The sequence below is a fragment of the Mauremys mutica genome, chromosome 4 (genome assembly GCF_020497125.1).
Source record: "Mauremys mutica isolate MM-2020 ecotype Southern chromosome 4, ASM2049712v1, whole genome shotgun sequence".
NCBI classification, from domain to species: Eukaryota; Metazoa; Chordata; order Testudines; family Geoemydidae; genus Mauremys; species Mauremys mutica.
In genome coordinates this window covers 103401507-103425829 of record NC_059075.1, presented here as the reverse complement: position 1 = coordinate 103425829, position 24323 = coordinate 103401507, and the positions used below count along the sequence as shown (strand labels likewise).

At 45.3% G+C, this 24323-nt stretch overlaps 1 protein-coding gene across 3 annotated transcripts in view; it reads left to right on the top strand.

Moving 5' to 3' along the window:
- The first annotated feature begins 5126 nt into the window (after positions 1–5126).
- Positions 5127–24323, top strand: part of PLEKHA7 (pleckstrin homology domain containing A7) — a 370306-nt gene continuing 351109 nt past the window's right edge. For 2 of the 3 annotated variants that reach the window (XM_045015323.1, XM_045015324.1), the window contains exon 1: positions 5158–5202. In XM_045015323.1, coding sequence (XP_044871258.1) covers positions 5173–5202 — 30 coding nt within the window. In that variant the 5' untranslated portion in view covers positions 5158–5172. Of the gene's footprint in view, positions 5203–24323 lie in introns of all 3 variants that reach the window. The other variant, XM_045015322.1, reaches the window with a different exon arrangement.

The window sequence follows — 24323 nt, the reverse complement described above, 5'->3', positions numbered from 1 at the left end:
AGCGTCCTCAAGGTCCCTGGGTTTGATACTGCTGTACTGCAGATTGGCTTTGATGGTGTCCTTGTAACGTTTTCGTGGACGACCTATATGCCGGATGCCCTGGGAGAGCTCACCATAGAGAAGCTGATGGGGGATTCTGTTGGCATCCATGCGGCTGACATGACTGATCCAACGTAGCTGTGACTTCATGATCATCATTCCGATGCTTGTCATCTGGGCTCTCTCGAGGACCTCAAGATTGGGCACTTTGTCTTGCCAGCGGATCTTCATGATGTTGCGGAGGCAACGCATGTGGAATGCTTCAAGCTGCTTGATGTGACGCCTATATAGTGTCCATGTTTCGCACCCATACAAAAGAGATGAAAGAACAGCAGCTCTGTACACAAGCAGTTTTGTTGACATCCGGATGTTGTGGTGGTTTAAAACTTCGACATGCAGATAGCCAAGTGCCTGGCTTGCTTTGGCTATTCGTGCGTTGATCTCATTATCCAGTGATCCATGACTGGATATGACACTACCCAGGTATTTAAAGTTCTCCACTACTTTAAGCTGATTGCCATCAATGGAGATATTTGGGACAGAAGCGTTTGATCCAAGTACAGGTGGATGTAGAACTTCTGTCTTTCCGAGGCTGATAGTTAGTCCAAAGAGTTGCATGGCCTCGGCAAACTTGTTGACAATGTGCTGAAGATCATTTTCAGTGTGAGCCATGAGGGCACAGTCGTCTCAAGAAGGAGGTAGGTAGAGGGGATTTAAATGTTACTCTAGGCATGACTGTAATGCAGCCACTTGTGGTTTGGAATGCAGCAGCTGTTAAGCACCATGCCCAGGAGTAAATATTTGCTGGGTTGAGTCCTTCACGCTCAGAGTACTACCTTTGAATTTTCCATCCTTAACCTTGCAGTGTTGTTTTTTTTTCCTCTTTTTTTTTTCTTTGCATATAAAATATACAGTCTTTCGCCCTTGCTCCATTTGGCTGGATGCTAAGGGTACACAAATGTTAGCCCTATACCAAAGCAGACAGTATGTCAGTTAGCAAGATACACTCAATTGTCTACAATTAATAGGTGACCAGATGTCCCAATTTTATAGGGACAGTCCTGATTTTTGGGTCGTTTTCTTATATAGGTTCCTATTACCCCACAACCCCGTTCCGATTTTTCACACTTGCAGTCTGGTCACCCTAACAGTTAATAAAAGGCAAATACACTATAAATACAAAATGCAGAAGGGTAAAAAGATACATGTCTGTTCAAATTAGTCTGTCAAATGTAGCACAGAATTACTTTTTAATTTTACAACCAGAGGAGTATCAGGGCAGTTATCTGGAAGCACTAAGGGCCTCTTACTAAAAAGAGGTTAGTCCTAAACTCTGTCATCATCATAGGAAGTTTTTATTTATTTAATTTTTGCATCTGTACAAACATTGTGACATGCTTCCCATAAATTAATCCTGTTACTTTTTTTTAGTAAACGGATTCTTTTGCCTCTGAGATATTATCCCAGTTTTACAAAAAACAAATTTTTTAAAATCTGTAGCATGGGTTCCTCCAACACACAGCATCAGTATAGTGCTGTGGACAGGGCCGGCTCCAGGCACCAGCTGAGCAAGCTGGTGCTTGGGGTGGCATATTCTATGGGGCGGCATTTCACCCAATCCTAGGGCAGCATGGCTGGTGGGGTTTTTTTTGGTTTGCTGCTCCAGCCACCCTGTAGGGGGCGGCAGTGCAGAGGAGGGGAGCGCCCTGCAGCAAACTGGGCAGGGCAACCCCTGTTCTTCCCTCTCCGCCAACTGGAGCGGCACGGAGCCCTCCCGGCAGGTGGCGCAGTGGTTGGGACCGCGGGACAAGCGCCCCGCTGAAGCCCTTGCCGCCCCCCTGCTCTCTCTTTCCCCCACTCCCTCCCCGCTAGACTGGGTGCGCACTCCGCTGCACGTCTGCAGCACAGGGAGTCCCCCTGCACCTGGGCTCCGGCTGCCCGGCAGGGGTTTTTTGTTGTTTTTTTTCCCCCTGCTTTGCCGCTCCGGCCGCGCCGGTTTTTTTTTTTCTCCCTGCTTTGCCACTCCGGCCATGCTGCAGGTGTCCCCCCCGACTTTGCTGCTCTGGCCGCGCCACAGGTTTTTTTGTTCTGTTTTGTTTTTTTTCCCCTCCTGCTTTGCCGCTCCGCCCCTCCCCCCCCTTTTTTTTGCTTGGGGCGGCAAAAAAGCCAGAGCCAGCCCTGGCTGTGGAGAGGAGAATTGGTGTATTAGGAATAGGGCGGGCAAAACTAACTTCCTCCAGAGAGTAACAAGGAAGCAGGGATCAAACTGAGTCACAATTCCTGGGGCCTTTCAGCTACCCACTGCTCCTTACTCAGGGTAAACTGCAAGGTGCCTCTCTAACCCACTAATCTCATCCTTACATAAACTGCTATGAGGATAGTTACAAATCAGGTCACTACAACAGAAGTTGGGAGCCTTGGATGTGCTGTATTTCTGTGCCACTTCAGTTAGTATTGTAATCTCTTGACTGATACAATATCCTTTGAAATGCTTAAATTATAAATACTGCACAATAAAACCCCAAGTTAACAGCCTTATACAGATAGGTTCTCAGAGGAACTATGCAGAGCCTGTCGTTGCTTCAGGAATCTTTAGAAATGCTCAGCTTATCTGCCTTCCATCGCTAGAAAACAGCAATTGCACCACCAACTGCAGCTGTATGATACATTTCTAAGGGTCACAAGCTTGTACAAAAGATTCTATTTCAGACAGAAGAGATTTGGTTGCCCTTCAGCCTGTTTCTGATCTAATCCACAGCTCAGTCTAATAGGGCTGATTATGACGTGAGAAGCATTCATCCCTTGCAGCAGCCCGTGGCACTTTAATGAAACAATGATATCATTTGAGCAACACAATCATGTCCTGCTGCAGTGTTGCTTTGGACTTAAGGAGCAATTAGATTTTTTCTTATCCCCCACCAAAACTGAAAAGTTCAAGCTATTTCTTGTCTGCAAGTGACTGTCATCAGAAATGTCAGACTGCAGATATTGAGACTATATAAAATTTAATAAAACAGACGTGAGTCCAGAGCGACACAATCCTAAAACATACAGAAGTGCAGTGCTGTTTATGTAGACAGGAGTTTGACTTGAGAGGCAACTCTCTCTTTTTGGGAAAACCAAAATTTAAGTTTCATTCTCTGGAACTCCATTCAGTTGCTCTGATGTTTACTCATGTTATTTAGTCTTTATTCTCAAAGAGTTGTATGAAGGGATTGTGACGTTCCCCTCTGGTGTTGTCTGGACTGGTGATCTGCTAGGCCATGCCAGTCCTTGACTCTGGAAACCAGCCTTCCCCTGCTCTGCTGTGAGAACCCCACCCCTGGGCTGTTCACACACAGTCTCTGGCATGTAAGCTGCTCCCAGCTACTTGCTAGCGAATGACACTAGCCGATATCTCCAATCCCAGAAACAACCCTATGAACCTCTGTCTTGCAATGTCCAGTTATGCCCACTGGACACTGCAAGCTTATATAAAGTTTTCAATTTAACAACAAAATTGTTATGTACCAGGCTTGTTCTCCCAAGGGGAGTCTCTGACACACTGCAAACCAAATGCACTGCTTCAGGTAGAATAAACAAACAGGTTTACTAACTACAAAGATAGTTTTAATATAAGTCAAGGCATAACAAGTCAGATTTGGTCAAATGAAATAAAAGCAAAACACAGTCTAAGCTGATCGTAACACTTTCTATGTCCTTACAAACTTATAGATGCTTCTCACCACAGGCTGGCTCTCCCCTTTGATCAGTGGTTCAGTCACTTGGTGGTGGTAGTGTCTGCTCTGCAGATATAGGTGGAAGAGAGAGAGCATGGGAAAATGTCTCTCCCTTTTATCATGTCCTTTCTTTCCTCTTGGCTTTGCCCCCCCTTTCAGAGTCAGGTGAGCATTACCTCATCATAGTCCCAAACTGCCCAAAGGAAGGGGGTGTACACCTGCAGCTCCCATAGCCTTCAAGAAGATCAGTGGGTGCTCATCACCTATGAAAAGCAGGCAATCTGGTATACAGTACTGTGACAAAAAGCAGAAATTTTCCAGGGGGCTGGATAAATTATGCTAGAAAAATACCTTCCAAGGAATGAAAATTAAAGACAAACTAAAAGAAACTCTGTTACCTTTGAGTAACACAATGCTGTCGTTCCACAGCTTTCCTGAGACAGCATGAGCTCACAGTATTTAATGTTCACAGGAGTCATACTGCAGCCTCATGACAAGTCACAGACCCCATTTATCATGTAGAGTTCAGAGGTTCTGTCTCAGTGGTCAGGAAACAGTATTTCCCTTTTAATCTTTCTCTCTCATGGACTACATTATTAACACTCTAGAGAAAAAAAAGTTATTTAAGGGGATTGGGAGCAAAGCTACTTTCATGAGTGATATCTTTATTACTAGCTAGTTATTTTATCACAGCCAGATACTACAGCCTGTCACAGGGTGGCTGGCTCTTTAAGGAGATTCAGGCTCAGCCTCACCTGTGATGGACTAGCTACCTCCCAGCTGAGATCAGCTACAGCTCATGTGATTATAAAAGCCAGCAGGTGTCTCAGTTCAATATAGAGAGTTGGTAGCGAGGTTTTTATGTAAGGCTCTGAAGTAGTGCATGATGGAGGTATGTACTGGAAACCTATAGCATGTAGGAGACCCTGGATTAGGAGGAAGGGATGATTGATTTGATGCATTGTACTAGTTGTATGGGGGAAGAAAATAAAGCTGAAGCCCTGAAAAAAAGAGACTGAATATGACTTTGGGTATGGCATTATTCCTTCCTAGGCTGAAGAGACAGATTAGTAGCATAGACCAGGCCTAGACCACATCAGGAAGGGAAAATGTAAAGGTGCTCTTCCCCTCTCCCCCAAGAAGAAGAAGAGAGAAAAAAAAAAAGCCTAGTTATGCCTTCATTTTAGTAATCTGGCATCAACTTCTAGTATGTGAAAGGCAAACAGATATTTAAGAATCTGAAAGGAAGGGTTAACAGCCATCGATTGGATAACTCAATATATATTAATGAACCCTGCTTGTAGTTAAACTGATATAGTGCTTTGGGATCCTTCAGGGTGAACGGAGCTATATGCTCGCTTTGCCTTCCCCTTGTTCTCCTGTAAGCAAGGTTGGTGGTGCAGACACACAGAGCATGTGTGATTGGGAAAGGAGCTATATAAAGGTAAGATGCTATTCTATATTAAAGTCAGTGATTAATCATATTCCTAATTCTCTAGCTGGCTTCCCCACATCAGGTTTTCTTGTCCTCTGACACAACCCAGCTGCTAAATGAGGCAAAAGTAGTTATTGTGAAGTTTGTATCCTCACTACTGGATTTGAAGAAATAACAGAATAATTGGTGTTCAGAGATGGGGAAAGACCTGTTACCTGATCCAGTGAGAGGTAACAATCTTGAAGGGTCCCTGTGCCTGACCATCAAGGCATGTGTCTGAGTTATATAGATAGTGGGTGCCACACTGACCTCTGAGCCATCCCTGTTGCAAGCTGAGCTGGACCTTTAAGAAGAGTGGAGTACTAAGTTTCTGCCCTTATGGTATTTAGGAAGGATCATGTGGCCAAGAGCCAGGCCTGCTGGGACACTTAAGAGCTCTGTTTTGGAGATTAGAATTGAGGCAAGACTTAAGAGGCTCTCCTCTTTCCTCTGCTAGTGGCCAAGGATGTGGCTAGTAGCTTAGCCTGATGAGAGGGTAACCGAACCCTGAAGTGGGGACTGGGATCCAGCCCTGTTCAAAGGGGTGAAGGTTGGGGAGCCTTGAGTGGGGTATGAAGGACAATCCATCCCTAGGTTGAGTGGATGTAAAGAGCTGTGCAAAGGAAGCAATTTGCAGCACAACAGCAACAAATGTTTTAATGGTCCCACAAAACTCAAAAATGTGTGTGTGCGTGTGTGTATATATAACTATTTACGTATATACAAACAGAGCACTCTCATCAGGGGCGGCTCCAGGCCCCAGCACGCCAAGCGCGTGCTTGGGGCAGCATGCCGCGGGGGGCGCTCTGCCGGTTGCAGGGAGGGCGGTAGGCGGCTCTGGCGGACCTCCCACAGGCGTGCCTGCAGAGGGTCCGCTGGTCCCACGGCTTCGGTGGAGCATCTGCAGGCACATCTGTGGGAGGTCCACCAGAGCTGCGGGACCAGCGGACCCTCCACAGGCACGTCTGTGGGAGGTCCACGGGACCAGCGACCGGCAGAGCGCCCCCTGCGGCGTGCCGCCATGCTTGGGGTGGCGAAATGGCTAGAGCCGCCTCTGACCCTCATAATGCCAGGAAACTGACATTGTGGTTTGAACCCCGCTACAAGGGGAGAAGAAATCCCCTTGCACAGAGTGGTAAAGGATTGTGAAGCCCTGCCCTGCGGAAGGGCTGGAGGAAATCTGTTAGAGCTGCACTGTAAGTTGAACATGCTGAGTAAGCTGACAGCATGCTGTGTATGTGACTGTTAGAAAGAGAAAACTGAGGCAGGTTGAAGCACCTATACAGTGGGTATGGTAACCATAGGAGGATTCTCAGAGTGGGCTGTGGAGGTGGGAGTCCCCCAGTGGTGCTGGAACTAGAGATGCTGGGAAGGCTGCCTCACCCTCTGGCTTGAAGCAGTAATAACAAAAACTGAATACATGTTTTCCATCATGAAAACCCATGGATTCCCCAGCAAAGGGAGAACTGATATACTGGCTTCCACACTACCCTCCTCCTGGAGCAGGAGAGGGAAGAGCTAGAACACAAGGCACTCTGGCTAATCTGAGCTAGCAGATGGCCCTTTGGGGACCATTGTCAGCTGGCATAGTAGCCCCCAAACCCTGTTAATTGGATCCAGGGCAGGGTAGAGTGCTCCCTCATGGCCAATTCCTCTCTGTTGCACCAAGTGGAGCTCAGGAATGGGAGAGAATATGAACTACTGCCTTTAAATGGCCACAGCAGGAATGATTCAAAGTTTGCCACCTTTTTACTGATAGGAACAAAAAGCTGTTTATGGAAAAATGGCAGCCCTCCAGCACTAGAATGTATGTCACACGAAAGCAATGGCTTGTCCCAACTGGCCTTTATTTCCTATCACAATACACATCTTGCCCACAGTAACTTCCAGGAGGGACTAGCATGAGGAGATAGTTCTTCATTCAGTAGTTCCAGCTGGCCAGCTCTTGCATGAGATTCATGAGCAGTAGTAAACAATGCAAATGGTTACCTCAGTGCTAGTACCAGTGCATCCATACCAGCTAATAGTAACGGTTAATAAATTTGCACCCAAAGAAACTTTCACTTCAGTTTCAGAGTAGCAGCCGTGTTAGTCTGTATCCGTAAAAAGAACAGGAGTACTTGTGGCACCTTAGAGATTAACAAATTTATTTGAGCATAAGCTTTCGTGGGCTACAGCCCACTTCATCGGATGCATAGAATGGTGTAAGGATAGTTATCATAAAATTGCCACCTTCAGGTCTGTTACTGAGTGACCAGAGAGATTGAAGTGTTCTCCTACTGGTTTTTGAGTGTTAGAACACTACTGGTGTTCCTGATGTCAGATTTATGTCCGTTTATTCTTTTGTGTAGAGACTGTCCGGTTTGGCCAATGTACATGGCAGAGGGGGATGCAACAGAAAGACTTCAAAAACAGACTCCACTGAGAAACTGCTGAGCTTTGAATTGATTTGCAAATTAGATACCATTAACTCTGGCTTGAATAGAGACTGGGAATGGCTGAATCATTATACTACTTGAATCTATTTCCTTATGATAATATCCTTACACCTCTTGTCAACTGTCTGTAATTGACCATCTTGATTATCACTACAAAAGTTTTTTTCCTGCTGATAACAGGTCATCTTAATTAATTAGCCTCTTAGAGCTGGTATGGCATCTTCTCTGTGTGTGTGTGTGTGTATATATATACACACACACACATTCACTCTTCTTATATGTTCCATTCTATGCATCCGATGAAGTGGGCTGTAACTCACAAAAGTTTATGCTCAAATAAATGTGTTAGTCTCTAAAGTGCCACAAGTACTTCTGTTCTTCGCTTCAGTGTTGCCAGTCCCAGTGTTCAAAAATCATATGTCAAGCCCCCAATAATCCTGGCTTACTGAAAATAAGATATTGGGGTTCTTATTTACCTTTTGGATTTTGAACCTTTGGGGTGCACTCTGGTCATGTTTTCAATCTTTTTTTTTTCTGCAAATATGAGAGCTAGAAATGTACTTTCATTAAAAAATAAAATTTGAACTGCTTATGTAGTTACCTGAGACCAGGATCAGTGGCTTTTTGAAACCCACCAAGTATCATTGACTTGCAGTAACATCATGAGAACTGGCAACACTGAGGTCAGAGTCTAAGCCAAAAGCAGGCCTGTAGCTATGACGTTTATGTAATTGCTCTAATCAGTATTCTAGAGCATCTGCTTTACTGGCAGTATTGATGCTTGAATGAATCTTATTGCCAGCCTTTGTAATCTAACACTGAAAGAGATGCTTGGGGCTTTGCGACTGCCTGGAGTAAATCAGTGTAAAAGTTTCAGTTTGGAGTTCAATGTGTGATATGAATGGTCAACTCTGTATAAGTGTTGTCTCCCCTACACAGTAATTGACTTTAACTGGATACTCTGATTTATCAGGGTTTGTGATAATGGTGGTATAGCAACATGACCGAAAAGGAAAAGAGATTTTTGTGTGTGTAAAGGGGGTACGGGGAGAGAGATAATACGACATCACATGTATATGTGGGTGTTATCAATTTCCAATGCTATTGTGCAGACGGGACATTGGAATCAGAAAGGATATGGCTGGTTAAAATCTTAGTTTCTTAATGGCATCATAAAGCCAGCTCACTAGGGCTTGATACAAAGCTCATTGAAGTTAATGGAAAGTCTCCCTTTGACTTCAATGGACTTTTGCATCAGACCTTAATGACAACTCTGGAGGCCTTACCTAGATAAATCTCCCATAGATTTCAACTGGGGGTAGGGAGCAGTTGCCTGAGTGGGGACTACAGGATCTAGTCACAAATAACTATTGGAGTGCCCAGACTTTTCCAGCAGGAGGAACAGATCCCTCCAGCCTTTGCAAAATAATGGATGAAAACTTTCTGGTAAATTTTGCTGACTGATTTCATTGTTGTTGAAGTCTCAACTGAACCTCAGAAGTCATCTCTACATGCTAAATGCTTTCATTATCTTTTACCTTCTTAGGGCCATAGTTTTCCATTGCACTATCCAGCTGTGACACTGCACAAGCAAATGGCATCTTCATGAACATAATCACTTTAACTTCCCAAAATGAGTGCACATGCTATTTCCATGTAGAATCCTGTATATTTGGGTACCCAAACTCCTCCTCTCCCTAAAAATGTTGGGTGCACAAATAAAGGCACAAAAAAGTAGAGACCCTTCTGGCCCTTACTATTTAGTTTGACCTTGGGCCGGTCTATTCTTCATTACTGCCACTATTGCTGCTATTCTTGTTTAACGAGATAATCCAAATCTCATTTGATTCACAGAGCACTGGATACAACACACTTTATTAAGGCATTTCTGAGTTTTGCATGTCAACTCAGCAGTCTGCAGTCCTATCTTCTATGAAGGAAAGAGACCTAATGCATTTTACAGTTGACTGTTTCTCAGAAGCATTAGCTTTTGTCAGTGTGTATATTTGAACAGCAGATTTTTTGTTAAAGTAATACATTTATTGTACATTTTGTTTAGAGGTGTTACCTCAGTATATTTAATAGTGATTCTCAGAAAGAGAAAACTACAGCAGTTTCTGTTCTGCCAAAAAGGTCACCTTTTTTGTGAAAGCAGTAACACGATAACTGTGGGGCTACTTTTGTTGACTGATGGCAGGATGCCAGAGATCCATTGAAAAGAACTCCACTCACAGAGGTTCATCATTCCTTTGAGTATTTTACAGTGACGCTGGAGAGCCTTGCCACTGTCTTCTGCTTGCACTCCCTCTTTCAAATCTTCATTGCATCTTGATGCTGCGCACACTTTCCTTAGACATTAATGTTTACACACTATCACTAATACCATGTTGAAGTTTTCTGTATTCTGTCTTTTGTTTGGAACTAGTCAAGAGCTGCTTAGTTATTAATGTATATGATGGTGTGGTGGTGATTTGAAACAATGAAAAATGGTACAGAGAATTTAAATGGAAACTGTCCCTCAGCTCTTAAATAGGTATTTAGAGTTGTGCTGTTTGTGCCAGCGTTTTCTCTATTTACCTTGGATTTTGTCAGTGTAATATGTAGGGCTCCATGTGCCCTGCAATTTTGAAGCCACAAAGTTTACCAGACTATTTGCCCTTTGCTGAAAAATCGTGACCCAAGGACTAAGCTACCATTTAAAAAAAAACAACAACAACAAAAACTAGCCCTCATGCTTGTAGAGAAAACATGGTATTTGCTATTCTACACGTATATATTTTATCACTTCTGTCTGCAGACAGAGTGAAACCATAGTTCTGGGAGGTGTGAATTGCCCTCGATTGTTAACTCTGGAAGTGTAACAATATTGACATTTAAATTGTCCCCCTTAATTTTGCATTAATTATATGTTTCTGATACATCATCAGAGTTCTTATCCTGCTTTCCCAAACTGCCTTCCATGCCTCTCCACTGGCACCTTAAAGACTAACAGATTTATTTGGCATAAGCTTTCATGGGCAAAAAACTGTTAGTCTTTAAGGCCCGATCTACACTGGGTGGGTGGATCGATCTAAGTTAAGCAACTTCAGCTATGTGAATAACGTAGCTGAAGTCGACGTACTTAGATCAACTTACCACGGTGTCTTCACTGCGGTAGGTCGACTGCTGAAGCTCCCCTGTCGACTCCGCCTATGCTTCTCGCTCCGGTGGAGTACTGGAGTCGACTGGAAAGCGCTCGGTGGTCAATTTATCGCGTCTTCACTAGATGCAATAAATCGACCCCCGCTGGATTGATCACTCCGGAGGTAAGTGTAGACATGCCCTAAGATGCCACTGGACTCCTTGTTGTTTTTGTGGATACAGACTAACATGGCTATGTTATGCTATGCAAAGAACATGAGATTAGCTAATAATTAAATTATACATTAATTTTTATAATATAAATATAAAATCCTACTCCTAGAGCTACCCCTCTGATACTTGATACCCTAACTGTCTTTCACCAGCAGCCAGGCTTCCCCTGAAACAATCTTCAATGTGGTGTAAAATAAATTGAATTAAGTGGCATAGCCCCTTCAGCAGCTTGCCTGCGGGAGGTCCCCAGTCCCACAGATTTGGCGGCTTGCCTGCGGGAGGTCCGCCAGTCCCGTGGCTTCGGCGTGCCCACCGCCAAATCCGCAGGACGGGCAGACCTCCCACAGGCGCACCGCCGAAGGCTGCCTGACTGCTGCCCTCGCAGGGACCGGCAAGGCATCCCTCACGCTTGCCGCCCCAGGCATGTTCTTGGAGCGCTGGTGCCTGGATCCACCGCTGAGCCCCTTTCAAGACTGGGTCCATTGTTTGTATAAAGTAACTGCAATCCACTAGTCTAGTTGTAGGCAGTTTCCTCTGGGAACTCGCTCTTGTAAAGGAGAATTACAAGTTACAAGTTACTAATTACATCAGTGATTATTGGCATCTGTATGGAAAGAAGGAATAATCCTTTCTCACTTAAAGATTTGGTATAATGATTCAAGTTTCCTTTCTTAATTCACTTCTTCCTACAACTATATTAGGATGCAGGATAATTAAATGCTTCAGCTTCCTGTAATAAAAAGTCACTTTTTCAGAATTGCCCAGGTGTGGGTGATTTTTTTTTTTTTTAATAGCTGAGGCTCATTAATGGTCCTGTGTGTATTTTTAGAGCTTGGCATCAATCAGGAAAGGTCATTAGATCATTATGCAAGTGACTGAATCAGCAATATGGTATCTTATCTTGTCAAAGTGGTAACTTTAACATTATCAAAGTGATTCAAAGACATTCATTTGCCTTGGATCTAAGTTAAGTTTGCCCCTTTAGAGAGAGACAATACAAAGCTCTAAGGCTACGTCTACACTACAAACTCTGATTGATGCAAGTTATGTTGGCATGCGGACGCTTACATTTACATATCACTTGGGTTCATGCATACTTTGCTACTTGTGTCAGTGCTGTGCATACTCACCAGGAGTGCTTGAGTCAATGTAAAGTGTGGTGCATGTTGGGTAGGTATCTGTTTCCCAGGTGCTGCTGTCCAGCACAGTTCCTTTTGGGAAATTTTTGCAATGTGTTGTAGGGTAGAAATGACTTGCCTAGAGATCTCTGGCAGCTAGGGGTCAAGTTCTCAGCACGCAACTTTCTCCATCCCATGGTACTATCCATATTCCATAATTTTTGTGACTTAAAATCCCACAAACGCATGTGTAACTTTTTGGTGCCTGGCATCTCTGAGAGGAGCATGGAGCCTGCAGAGCTCTACGCTATTCTCATGAATGTTGCAAATACAGGTCACATGATTCTCCTGTATTTGCTGTTCCACAGGAAGTACCGCAACAACTGGAGATGTGAGGATTTCTTCTAGGACAGGTTGTTATGGGACCAGCAGTGGCTCCAGGCACCAGTGCTCCAAGTGCGTGCCTGGGGCGGCAAGCCACGGGGGGGGGGCAGCCTGCCAGTCCCTGCGAGGGCAGCCGTAGCAGGGTGGTCCCCTGCTCCTGCCCTGAAGGGCTTAAAACAGCCCTGGGGGAAGGTTGTGGCTGGGAGCTACTAAGCTGAGCCCATTGGGGAAAGTAGGCTCAGCTGTGGCCATGCCCCAATCAGGCCCAGCTGGCCCCTATAAGAGGCTGTGAGCCAGAGGTCCAAGGAGTCTCTCTCTAGCTGTAGAGGGAGATGGGCCTGGCTGCAGGGAGCTGGACATAAGGTACCTGAGTGAAGCAGGGCTGGGGAAAGGCAGAGGAGCTGGGGAGCTCCAGCCTAGAAAGTCCCAGGCTGCGGCCTAGCATAAGGCTAACAGGTACTGGGGGTTGCACAGGGAAGCCCAGGGGTAGGCCAAGGCAGCAGGTCCAAACCCAACCTTGCCAGTGATGAGTAGGCTGATACTGCAGTCTGCAACAGGACGTGGGGCTAGACAATGACAGGCAGTAGCCATATACTGAGGCAAGGTGGGGATAGTGGGTGGGGTTCCCCAGGGAGGGGAGATCCTAAGACTGAGGGGTTACTGCCAGGGGGCAGCACCCCAGGTAAAAGGGCACCGGGGTCCAGGGAGGGACACGGGGGCCAGAGGACAGGCGGATCACTGGCCTGCAGAGGGCACTCCGGAGCTGGAATCGAGCTAATTCCCAGAAGACACCAGCAGGAGGCGCCGCAAGGGTGAGTCCGCTCGTCTACAGCGGCAGTCAGGCAGCCTTTGGCGGCTTGCCTGCGGGAGGTCCACTGGTCCTGCGGATTCAGCGGCAATTCAGCGGCGGGTACACTGAAGCCGCGGGACTGGCGGACCTCCCGCAGGCAAGCCACCAAATCCGCAGGACTGGGGACCTCCCACAGGAAAGCCGCCGAAGGCAGCCTGCCTGCCGTGCTTGGGGCAGCAAAAAAGCTAGAGCCGCCCCTGTATGGGACATAGTGAAAAAACAATTCAGGGTTATTGGTGGCGTTCACGGAACAGCTGCAAATAGTGGATCGCTGCTTCTGGGCCAGAGAAAAAAGCACTGGCTAGTAGGATTGCATCGTAATGCAGGTTTGGGATGACAAGCAGTGGCTGCAGAACTTTTGGATGCAAAATGAGAGCTGCATTGACAATGGAGAAATGAGTGATGCTTGTACTCTGGAATCATGCAACACTGATTTGCTACCAGTCAGTGAGAAATCATTTGGAGATGGAACATTCACAGGAGAGACTGTTGTCTCGCAAGTCTACAGGGCCATTAATAATCTCCTGATATGCAGGTCTGTGACTCTTGGCAACGTGCAAGACATAATGGTGGATCACAAGGACACTTCATCTATATCAGTGTGGGTTGGTTAAGGAAGGTGCATGATGCCTGCATCTTTAAGAACACAGGCCTGTTCAGAAAGCTGCAAGTAGGGACAGTTTATGAAACGCCAACAGTGATTCGGGGGGGCCCAGCCTACTCTTTGCTCCCGGGCTCATAAAGCAGTACATTGGCCATCTTGACAGCACCAGGAAAAGATTCAGCTACTGGCTCAACAGGTGCAGATTGACTGTTTGAATGTGCTTTTGGTAGACCAAAGGAAACACTGGCAGTGTTTGTTCACTAGATTGGATCTCAGTCAGAAACACATCCCAGTGGTGTTGGCTGCCTGTTGCATCCTACATAATATCTGTAAAGTAAAGGGGGAAAAGCTGCCGTCAGGATGGAGGTGGTGTGGCAGCTGACTTTAAACAGCCAGACACAAGGGCTATTACAAGACCCCAGTGTGGACCTATGCAGTTGATGGTGGCTTTGAAAGAGCACTTAAAGGATTAGCCACGCCAGTGGCTTCGGAGTGCCTTGGCACAGCACTGTTCTCCAGCCACAACCATGGTGAGTATGGCCTGCTGAGGGGTGGGGTCATTTTTTTTTCTCTTGCATGAAGCTATAAAATTTTGGTCCCTATTCCATGGATATGAGCATAGGGCAATGGCACAGAATATTGACACTATTTTCCACAAGTGGTTGTGATTTTAGCTGATATCTCACTTCTGAGGGTCACAAAGGCACAGAGAACACAGCTGCTATTGGCATTCTGAAGCTGTCCAGGCCCATATGCCATTAGCCTGTTTACTGCAATGGTGCCAGCCAAACTATTGCAGAGTGGGGTGGGAAAGTGTTCTATTGGGGAGGAAGCAATCCCCAGAAACCTTCGGGAGAGGATTGCAGAGTATCTCTGTGAAAGTTTTATCAAGATCTCAGGAGGATAAATGGGACATGCCTAGGCACATAAAGTGTCCTGCATGGCCCCTCCTTCTGCCTAACTCTACAGGGGAATGAAAAAACAGGTGCCAACTCTACCTCTGTTGTACTACTTTTGTCTTAAATTGGGAATGGGATTATAAAGTCTCCAGGATTATAAATTAGCTTTCGTGAACTCTGAACTCACTTTAAAAACCTGGAGAGATGAAGTACTGTGTGGATTGTCATTTATGTTCCATACAAATAAACATCAGAGGTGGAAATGGGATGCATGACCTGTTTGGAAACTCTCTTCCTCTCTGTGGAGAAGCCCTAAAAATTCTTCGTGAGGAACCAATAATCTCCTCAACCACCCCATTCAAACCAGACCTTTTGCAGCACTGTCGCTGCAGCAGAGAGACTGTACAGCTTTCTCTGGAGCTGGTCAATGCTGTTCTCAACATGGGTGGAGTGAACAATCCAATACATTGTGATGGGCCTCTTTCAGTCCTGTTCCTATACTGCCCCAGTCCCTATCGGTCTTGAAACTATTATATTTAGCATCTTTTAACTGGAACATCCTAGCCTTTCTTTGCTAATCTAGAATTTCAGTGTTAAAAAATCACCGGAAAGTGTCTTGTGTTTAGAGACTGAGGTTTTTTTTTTAAACATAGAAAGGAGTTCACTGTCCATGTGAAGCTCAGGGCAGGAAGCACTATTCTCCACCAGAGATCATAAAGCAATGCTTCTGCATCTGAGAAGTGATTATCAGATATCAAAGGAAAGAAAAAGGGAATACTTAGTGCTGGACTGAGGCCTGAAAAATCCATACCCCAACAGATGTAGCTATGCTGACCTAACCCCCTGTGTAGACACAGCTATGTAGATGGAAGAATGCGTCCATTGACTTAGCTACCATCATCTGGGGAGGTGGTATATGGAGAAATCCCTTCCATTGCTGTAGGCTATGACTATAGGCCAGGGGTCGGCAACCTCTGGCACGCAGCTCACTAGGGTAAGCACCCTGGCGGACCGGGACAGTTTGTTTATATGCTGCGTCCACAGGTTTGGCTGATCACAGCTCCCACTGGCTGCGGTTCATCACTCCAGGCCAATGGGGGCGGCGGGAAGCGGCGTGGGCCGAGGGATGTGCAGGCCGCGGCTTTCCACCACCCTCATTGGCCTGAAGCAGCGAACCGCAACCAGTGGGAGCCGCGATTGGCCCAGCCCGCCAGGGTTCTTACTCTGGCGAGCTGCATGCCATCGGTTGCCGACCCCTGATATAGGCTATGACCTGTAGATATGCTGGTGTAATCTCCATAGTGTAGAGATAGTTCTCTGAAGGAAAAAAAGAACTCCTGTAATGATTCAACACCTCCCTTTCACTCACTCGCTAATCTCTGGCAAGTAAATAGCAACTTTGTTTCAATACATAAACAAAATATTGCATTGAAGTGTGGGCCTAGCTGAGCTTCAGGAAGATAGAAAATTTGGCTTAAAACTTTATTGGGTATAAACTGACACAGCTTCATTGACTTCAATTTGACCTTGAAATTGGTGATGTATTCTTGTCCCTTGTTTCTGTGCTGCCAAAGTGTCTCAAAATATTTAGTATGCTGCACTACATGAATGGCATGAGACTATATCTCAGCTTCTGCACAAAAAGTGACATTGTACATAACTGGCAGCTTTGACTCCTTCTGTGCAAGACGGTTTGCCCTGTTAATGAATACTGTGAATTGTGTACAATTGCATACATTCCATTCACAACACTTTGAAAAAACTCACTTATTTGTGGTTTTTAAATCTAAAGAAAACATACCAAACTGTGGGCTGTCCTCTGGGTAAATACCACCTATGCTTTTCCGCTAGAAATTTATCACAACAGCTTCTTTACAGAAAGCAGGATCAGATTTTTAAAAGCTATATTTAGGTGCCTAGGGGGATTTTCAAAAGCTCCTATGTGCCTAACTCCTATTGAAATCACTGGGAGTTACTTAGGTGCTTCTGAAAATACCACAAGGTGCCTAAATACATTTAAAAATCTGTCCTTGGTTTCCTCAGATTTCAGTTTGAACACTGTTTTAGTGATAGGACATAAATGTCCTAAATTTCCAAGCTGAGGAGAAAATGTTACTAGTTGTTTGAACAAGGACAGAAATGAAAGAAACTTTTAAAATCATACTGATGACGATTGCCAAACTTAGGCCCTGATTCAGCAAGGTATTTGAGCATGCATGTAGCTTTAAGCATGGTAGTAACCCCACTGAAATCAGTGGGGCTACGCCTGAGCGTAACTGACAAATGTGTGTGAGGGTATGTCTACACTACGAAATTAGGTCAAATTTATAGAAGTTGATTTTTAGGAAGCAATTTTATACAGTCGATTGTGTGTGTCCCCACTAAGTGCATTAAGTCGGCGGCGTGCATCCACACTACTGTGGCTAGCATTGACTTTCGGAGTGTTACACTGTGGGTAGCTATCCCACAGTTCCCGCAGTCTCTGCTGCCCACTGGAATTCTGGGTTGAGCTCCCAATGCCTGATGGGGCAAAAATATTGTTGCGGGTGATTCTGGGTAAATGTCGTCAGTCGCCCCTCCCTCCATGAAAGCAACAGCAGACAATCATTTCGCACCTTTTTTCCGTGCAGACGCCATACCTCGGCAAGCGTGCAGCCAGCTCAGCTCACCGACACCACCGCTGTTGTGTCCTGGGTGCTGCTGTCAGCAGATGGTGCAATAGGACTGCTAACTGTCATCATACACCGCTTCCACAGCAATTCTGCTCTGCTGCTCTTGTCTCAATAGCGAATTTCTCCACATTGTCTGTCATGTGCTCCCGGATACGTGTGTTCTTCCTCAGGGAAATGTGCATGGTGCTAACTGTCATCCTCCACCACTTCCGCTGCAACTCTGCTCTCCTGGTGCCATGAATCTACCTCACAGGTCCTCTTGTCTTTCTGTATAAATATCTATTCTTGTGGCATCCGTCGTCATCCACTGCTTCCGCTGCAACTCTTTTCTCCTGCAGACGCCATACCACGGCAAACATGGAGCCCACTCAGCTCACCGGTGCTGTTGTGAGCATTGTAAACACCTTGCAATTATCCTGCAGCATGTGCAGAACCTGCAAAAGCAGGCAAGGAGGCGACAACAGCGCGATCACGATAGTGATGAGGACATGGACACAGACTTTTCTCAAAGCACGGGCTCTGGCAATTTGGACATCATGGTGGTAATGGCCGTGGAACGCCAATTCTGGGCCCGGGAAACAAGCACAGACTGGTGGGACCATCTAGTGTTGCGGGTATGGGATGATTTCCAGTGGCTGCGAAACTTTCGCATGCATAAGGGCACTTTCATGGAACATTGTGACTTGCTTTCCCCTGCCTTGAAGCGCAGGAATACCAAGATGAGAGCAGCCCTCACAGTTGAGAAGCGAGTGGTGAGAGCCTTTTGGAAGCTTGCAACACTAGACAGCTACTGGTCAGTAGGGAATCAATTTGGAGTGGGTAAATCTACTGTGGGGGCTGCTGTGATCCAAGTAGCCAACGCAATCACTGAGCTGCTGCTATCAAGGGTAGTGACTCTGGGAAATGTGCAGGTCATAGTGGATGGCTTTGCTGCAATGGGATTCCCTAACTGTGATGGGGCAATAGATGGAACGCATATCCCTATCTTGGGACCGGACCTCCTTGGCAGCTAGTACATAAACTGCAAGGGGTACTTTTCAATGGTGCTGCAAGCACTGGTGGATCACAAGGGATGTTTCACCAACATCAACATGGGATGGCCGGTAAAGGTGCATGATGCTTGCATCTTCAGGAACTCTGGTCTGTTTGAACAGCTGCAGGAAGGAACTTACTTCCCAGACCAGAAAATTACAGTTGGGGATGTTGAAATGCCAATAGTTATCCTTGGAGACCTAGCCTACTCCTTGTTCCCATGGCTCATGAAGCCATACACAGGCAGCCTGGACAGTAGTAAGGAGCAGTTCAACTATAGGCTGAGCAAGTGCAGAATAGTGGTAGAATGTGCATTTGGACATTTAAAAGCTCGCTGGCGCAGTTTACTGACTAGGTTAGACCTCGGCAAAACCAATATTCCCATTGTTATTGCTGTTTGCTGTGTGCTCCACAATATCTGTGAGAGTAAGGGGGAGACATTTATGGCGGGGTGGGAGGTTGAGGCAAATCATATGGCAGCTGATTATGCGCAGCCAGACACCAGGGTGATTAGAAGAGCACAGCTGGGTGCCCTGTGCATCAGAGAAACTTTGAAAACCAGTTTCATGACTGGCCAGGCTACAATGTGACAGTTCTCTTTGTTTCTCCTTGATGAAAACCTGCCCCTTTGGTTGACTCTACTTCCCTGTAAGCCAACCGACCTCTTCCCTTCAATCAGCACTTTCAGTTGCAATAGTCATTATTGTTTCAAAATCATGCATTCTTTATTCATCACACAAATAGGGGGGAAACTCACAAAGTAGCCTGGGAGGGGTGGGTGGGGAGGGAAGTATCGGGTGAGGTGGTGGATGAGGGGAGGTGGGAAGGACAAGGCTACACTACAGTTCAAAACTTACTGCATGCCAGTCTTCTGTTGCTTGGGCAATCCTCTGGGGTGGAGTGGCTGGGTGCCCGTAGCCTTCCCTCCGCATTCTTGGGCATCTGGGTGAGGAGGATATGGAACTTGGGGAGGAGGGCAGGTGGTTATACAGGGTTGCAGTGGCGGTCTGTGCTCCTGCTGCCTTTCCTGGGGCTCCACCAGATGCCTGAGCATGTCAGTTTTCTTCCCCATTAGCCTCAGCATTGCATCCTACCTCCTCTCAGTGTTCTCCTCTCTTCTCTCGTCGCATTCATTTAACACTTTCCTGGACTCTGCCATTGTTTGCCTCCACACATTCTGCTGAGCTCTTTCAGTGCAGGAGGACTGCATGAGCTCTGAGAACATGTCATCACAAATGCTTTTTTTTCACCTTCTAATCTGACTAGCCTCTGGGACGGAGATGATAGGGAGAGAGTAGAAACATTTTGCAGCTGCAGGAGGAAAAAAAGGGAGAGTAGTATTTAAAAAGATACATTTTAGAGAACAAAGGGAAGACTATTTCACACTGAATCAAGCGATTCACATTACATAGCACATGTGCTTTTGATACAAGGTTGGATTTTGCCTCTTATATTGAGTGCCTGCCGGTTTGGTGTGAGACATCACACACGCTCGGCTGGGCAACAGAATTCGTCTTGAAGTCAGCCATGGTAAGGCGAAGGGTTTCGGCTTCTTCAACCTTCATAACATGTGGGAACAGTTTCAAACAGCAGCGTCCTCCTTTCCCATAGCAAGCAAAGGCCATTGGGTTGGCCATTTAAAAGGAGGGGCTGTGGTTTTAGAGTGAATGTGCAGCACAATCCAACTACCCCGCTCCAATTCTCTGGGATGATCGCTTCACCCCCTCCCACCACGTCACTAGTATCAGGGAAGATCCCTGTCAGCCAAACGCAAACAGCTCAGCATGAATGGACTTCCCCCCCACTGCATGGCTAACAGCGGGGATGATTTATTTTCAGCCAAAGGCAAACAGCCCAGCAGGAAAAGGCACCTCTGAATGTCCCCTTAAACAAATTTCCCGTATTTCAACCAGGTGACTATGAATGATATCACTCTCCTGAGGCTAACACAGAGAGATAAAGAACAAATCTTGCTTGAATGCCACCAAAGCCTGGGCCCATTCGCTGCAATATTTTGTTCTGCAATGATTCCAGACTACTTGCTACTGGCTTGGCGTAGTAAAGTGTCCTACCATGGCAGACGAAATAAGGCTGCCCTCCCCAGAAACCTTCTGCAAAGGCTTTTAGAGAACCTCCAGGAGAGCTTCATGGAGATGTCCCTGGAGGAATTCCGCTCCATCCCCAGACACGTTAACAGACTTTTCCAGTAGCTATACTGGCCACGAACGCATCCCAAGTCTTCAGGGCAAATTAATAATTAAACATGCTTGCTTTTAAACCCTGTATTATATTTACAAAGGTACACTCACCAGAGGTGTCTTCTCTGGCTTCATGGTCCAGGAGCCCGCCTTGGGAGGGTATTGGCTCCAGGGTGATGAACAGTTCCTGGCTGCCAGGGAGAAGGGATTCTCCACTTGCCTGCTGTGAGCTATCCTCAACCACCACCACCTCCTCCTCATCCACAAAATCCTCATCCCTGTTGTGTGAGACTCCCCCCTTGCAGGTGTCCACGGACAGTGGTGGGGTAGTGGTAGCCCCCCCCTCGAATTGCATGCAGCTCATCATAGCAGTGGCATGTATGGGGCTCTGACCTGGAGCGACCATTTGCATCCTTTGGTTTTTGGTAGGCTTGCTCAGCTCCTTAGCTTTTCACATGGCACCCCTGTGTGTCCCTGTTGTAGCCTCTGTCCATCATGCCCTTGGAGATTTTGGCAAATATATTGGCATTTCATCTTTTGGAACCAAGTTCTGCCTGCATGGATTCTTCTCCCCATACAGCGATCAGATCCAGTATCTCCCGTTCTGTTCATGCTGGAGCTCTTTTGCGATTCTGGGACTCCTTGGTCACCTGTGCTGATCAGCTCGCCATGCTGGCCAAACAGGAAATGAAATTCAAAAGTTCCCAGGGCTTTTCCTGTCTACCTGGTCACAATGGAGCACTCTGGGATAGCTCCTGGAGGCCAATACTATCAAATTGCATCCACACTACCTCAAATTCGACCCAGCAAGGTCAATTTTAGCACTAAACCCCTCGCCGGGGAGGAGTACAGAAATCGATTTTAAGACCCCTTTAAATCAACAAAACAGGCTTGGTCCTGTGGACGGGTGCAGGGTTAAATCGACCTAACGCTGCTAAATTCAACTTAAACTCGTAGTGTAGACCAGGGCTAAGTAACTTGCTGAATTGAAGCCATGGCTTGTTAACACGAGAGAGTGAGCGTGTTTGTATATTTGTATCGTTGCTTAGCCACTGAGACCAACCTTCCATATTCTACATATAGAGGCTGGAGGAGAAAAATGAGGAAGTGACTGAATTACAAATGAAACTCTGATTCAAAATATCAAATGACTTGGAGCTCAACAGCTTAAGGCATAACAGCAATAGTCTTTCATATCTGGCACTATGGTTTGAATTTCCTGAAGGCATAAATATTTGGAAATGAACAGACTGACTCTTAACTCGGCTCTGATAAAGTTGTCTCAAGAATTGGCTGGAAAAGAGAATTCTGACTGCTGCAAGTAGTAGTGTTTTTTCCTTGAAAGCTTGGCATGAACACTACACAGTAAGAAAGATCAGCGGAATACTTCACACCTGAGAAGTTAGCGCCTAGTGATCTCTCTTGTTGTTTTTGCTTTTTATCTTATTTATGCCACACTTCAGCAGCCATATTTATTGGCAGGTGTTTGTTTCGTATTTCCCTCACCAATCAGGCTATTATATATCCTAGCATTGTGGTGCTTAGTGCAAAGCAGATCAATATTTCACTTTAAGTTTCTGCCACAAGAGAGCAGTGTTGATGTTATAAGCTGAGGCAGTGTGCCTCTCATAATCTTTTTTTCTTCCATCAAAACATGTTTGAATATTGCAAGTGAAATTCTGATTTAGTATAACAAATGTTCTGAGAGCTCAACAGATTAGGGGTTAAACATAATGAATGATCTTTAATTTCTGATGCTGTTTCAGTCTCTTGGAGGTACAACAGAAATGAGTTTAGGGTTGTCTTTTTATTTTTTAATAGCTTATAAAATTCATGGTGTTTCACCCTCACACACAGCATATACAATTTTTTAATTTTATATAGGCCAAATTCTGCTCTCACGCTGATGCAACTTTGTTGAAGTTAATGGAATTTCATGGGTATAAATGAGAGCATAATTTGGGAGGAGTATGTTGTGATGTGACAAGATTTTCAAAGATGCTGAGCTTCACTGGGAGTTATGAATGCTCAGCTTTGAAAATCAGGCAAGTGCTGCTCATTTATATGAACAGAGTCAAATCTTGATTGTCTTGATTTACAAAATTATTACTGAAGAGCATCAACAGTAGATCAAGTTAATGGGAGTTTTGCATGAATAAGCATGCAGAATTTGCACAAGTACATTGCATTAGTAAAGATGGCGTGTGTGTGTTGTTGGCAAGCTATTGGTGAGGATCACAAATACTGAACCACTACAGATATTCATACAGCGTTTGTATCTTGGGGGTAGAAATTCAGTTCTCACAGATCAATTAGAACTGTGTAGGGAAAAACACCCCCTTCTTCCCCGCACTTCCCAAAAACTCTCCCACCAAGCTGGAAATCACAGATGTGATATTACTTGAAAAGAGAAAACATCCATTTAGTCTCTAAACTTTCAATATTTTCCACAAAAATGCTTAATGTGATTTTTTTTTTTTTACTGGTGTAAAAGCTATGGGTTTTGCTCTGATGTAATGAAGTTGATTTGTTCCCCAGTGGAATTTTGCCACTTAGTACAATTAATGATGGTTACATTTGGGTCTTGATCAAATTTACCAATTCTCACAAATTCATGAAAATCTGTGTTCACAGGCAAAAGCTGATAATTCATTATTGCAAGAGTGAACAGAATGACTTATCAATAAAAGCAAATTGTTCAGTAAACTTGTACTTACTTATAAAACAGATATGGGACGTGGTCCTTGCCTTGAAAGCGTAGGCAATGATTTTAAAGTTGCTGAGCACACACACTCCCAAATAACTTCACTTTGAATTATGAATGCTCAGCATCTATGTGAATCAAGACTAAATGAGACACACCCAAGCCAAGTCACAGGACAACAATTTCAGTAAGTGTGGATGAGGGGAAGATGGGAAGGATTACCTGAAGAGAAGGTGGGTTTGAACGGGAGCTGTGAGAGATTGCTTGGCAGATAAAGGTAAAGGGAATGTTCCAAACATGACAGCAGCATTTTAGGTATGAAATCAAGAATGGAAAGAATTATGGGACAAATTTTCTGCGGGCATAGCACTACTGAAGTCGGTGGAGTTATACCAACAGAGAATTTGCCTTAGTGGGGGCAGATTAATAGGAGCATTAGGAAGAGAACGGGGAGTGAGGGTCTATGGAAGGTGGAAAGGAGTAAACTACAGTGGAGAAGGGAGGTTAGGGAAGTGTGTGGGGGGGTCAACATTCTGCATGGTCTTATAACTCAGGATGAGGATCCTGAGTAAGGAGTAGTCTGAACTGGATTTGGATGTCTAACTAAAAATAGCTGTCTTCTCTTATTTAAATATGCATAATATCTACAAATCATTCAACTTTCTACGTGCTGCTATGATTGGAATGACTTGCATCCTAAATTAAGAACCATTCATATCTTCTGGATTTTCCTGAACAGGTTATGAATGTACCAGAGTATAAACTGTTTTTTTTTAAATCTGATAAGCAAGGATAGCATAATACACTTGTGCAAGTTTGAAATGCCTATATTTAATCT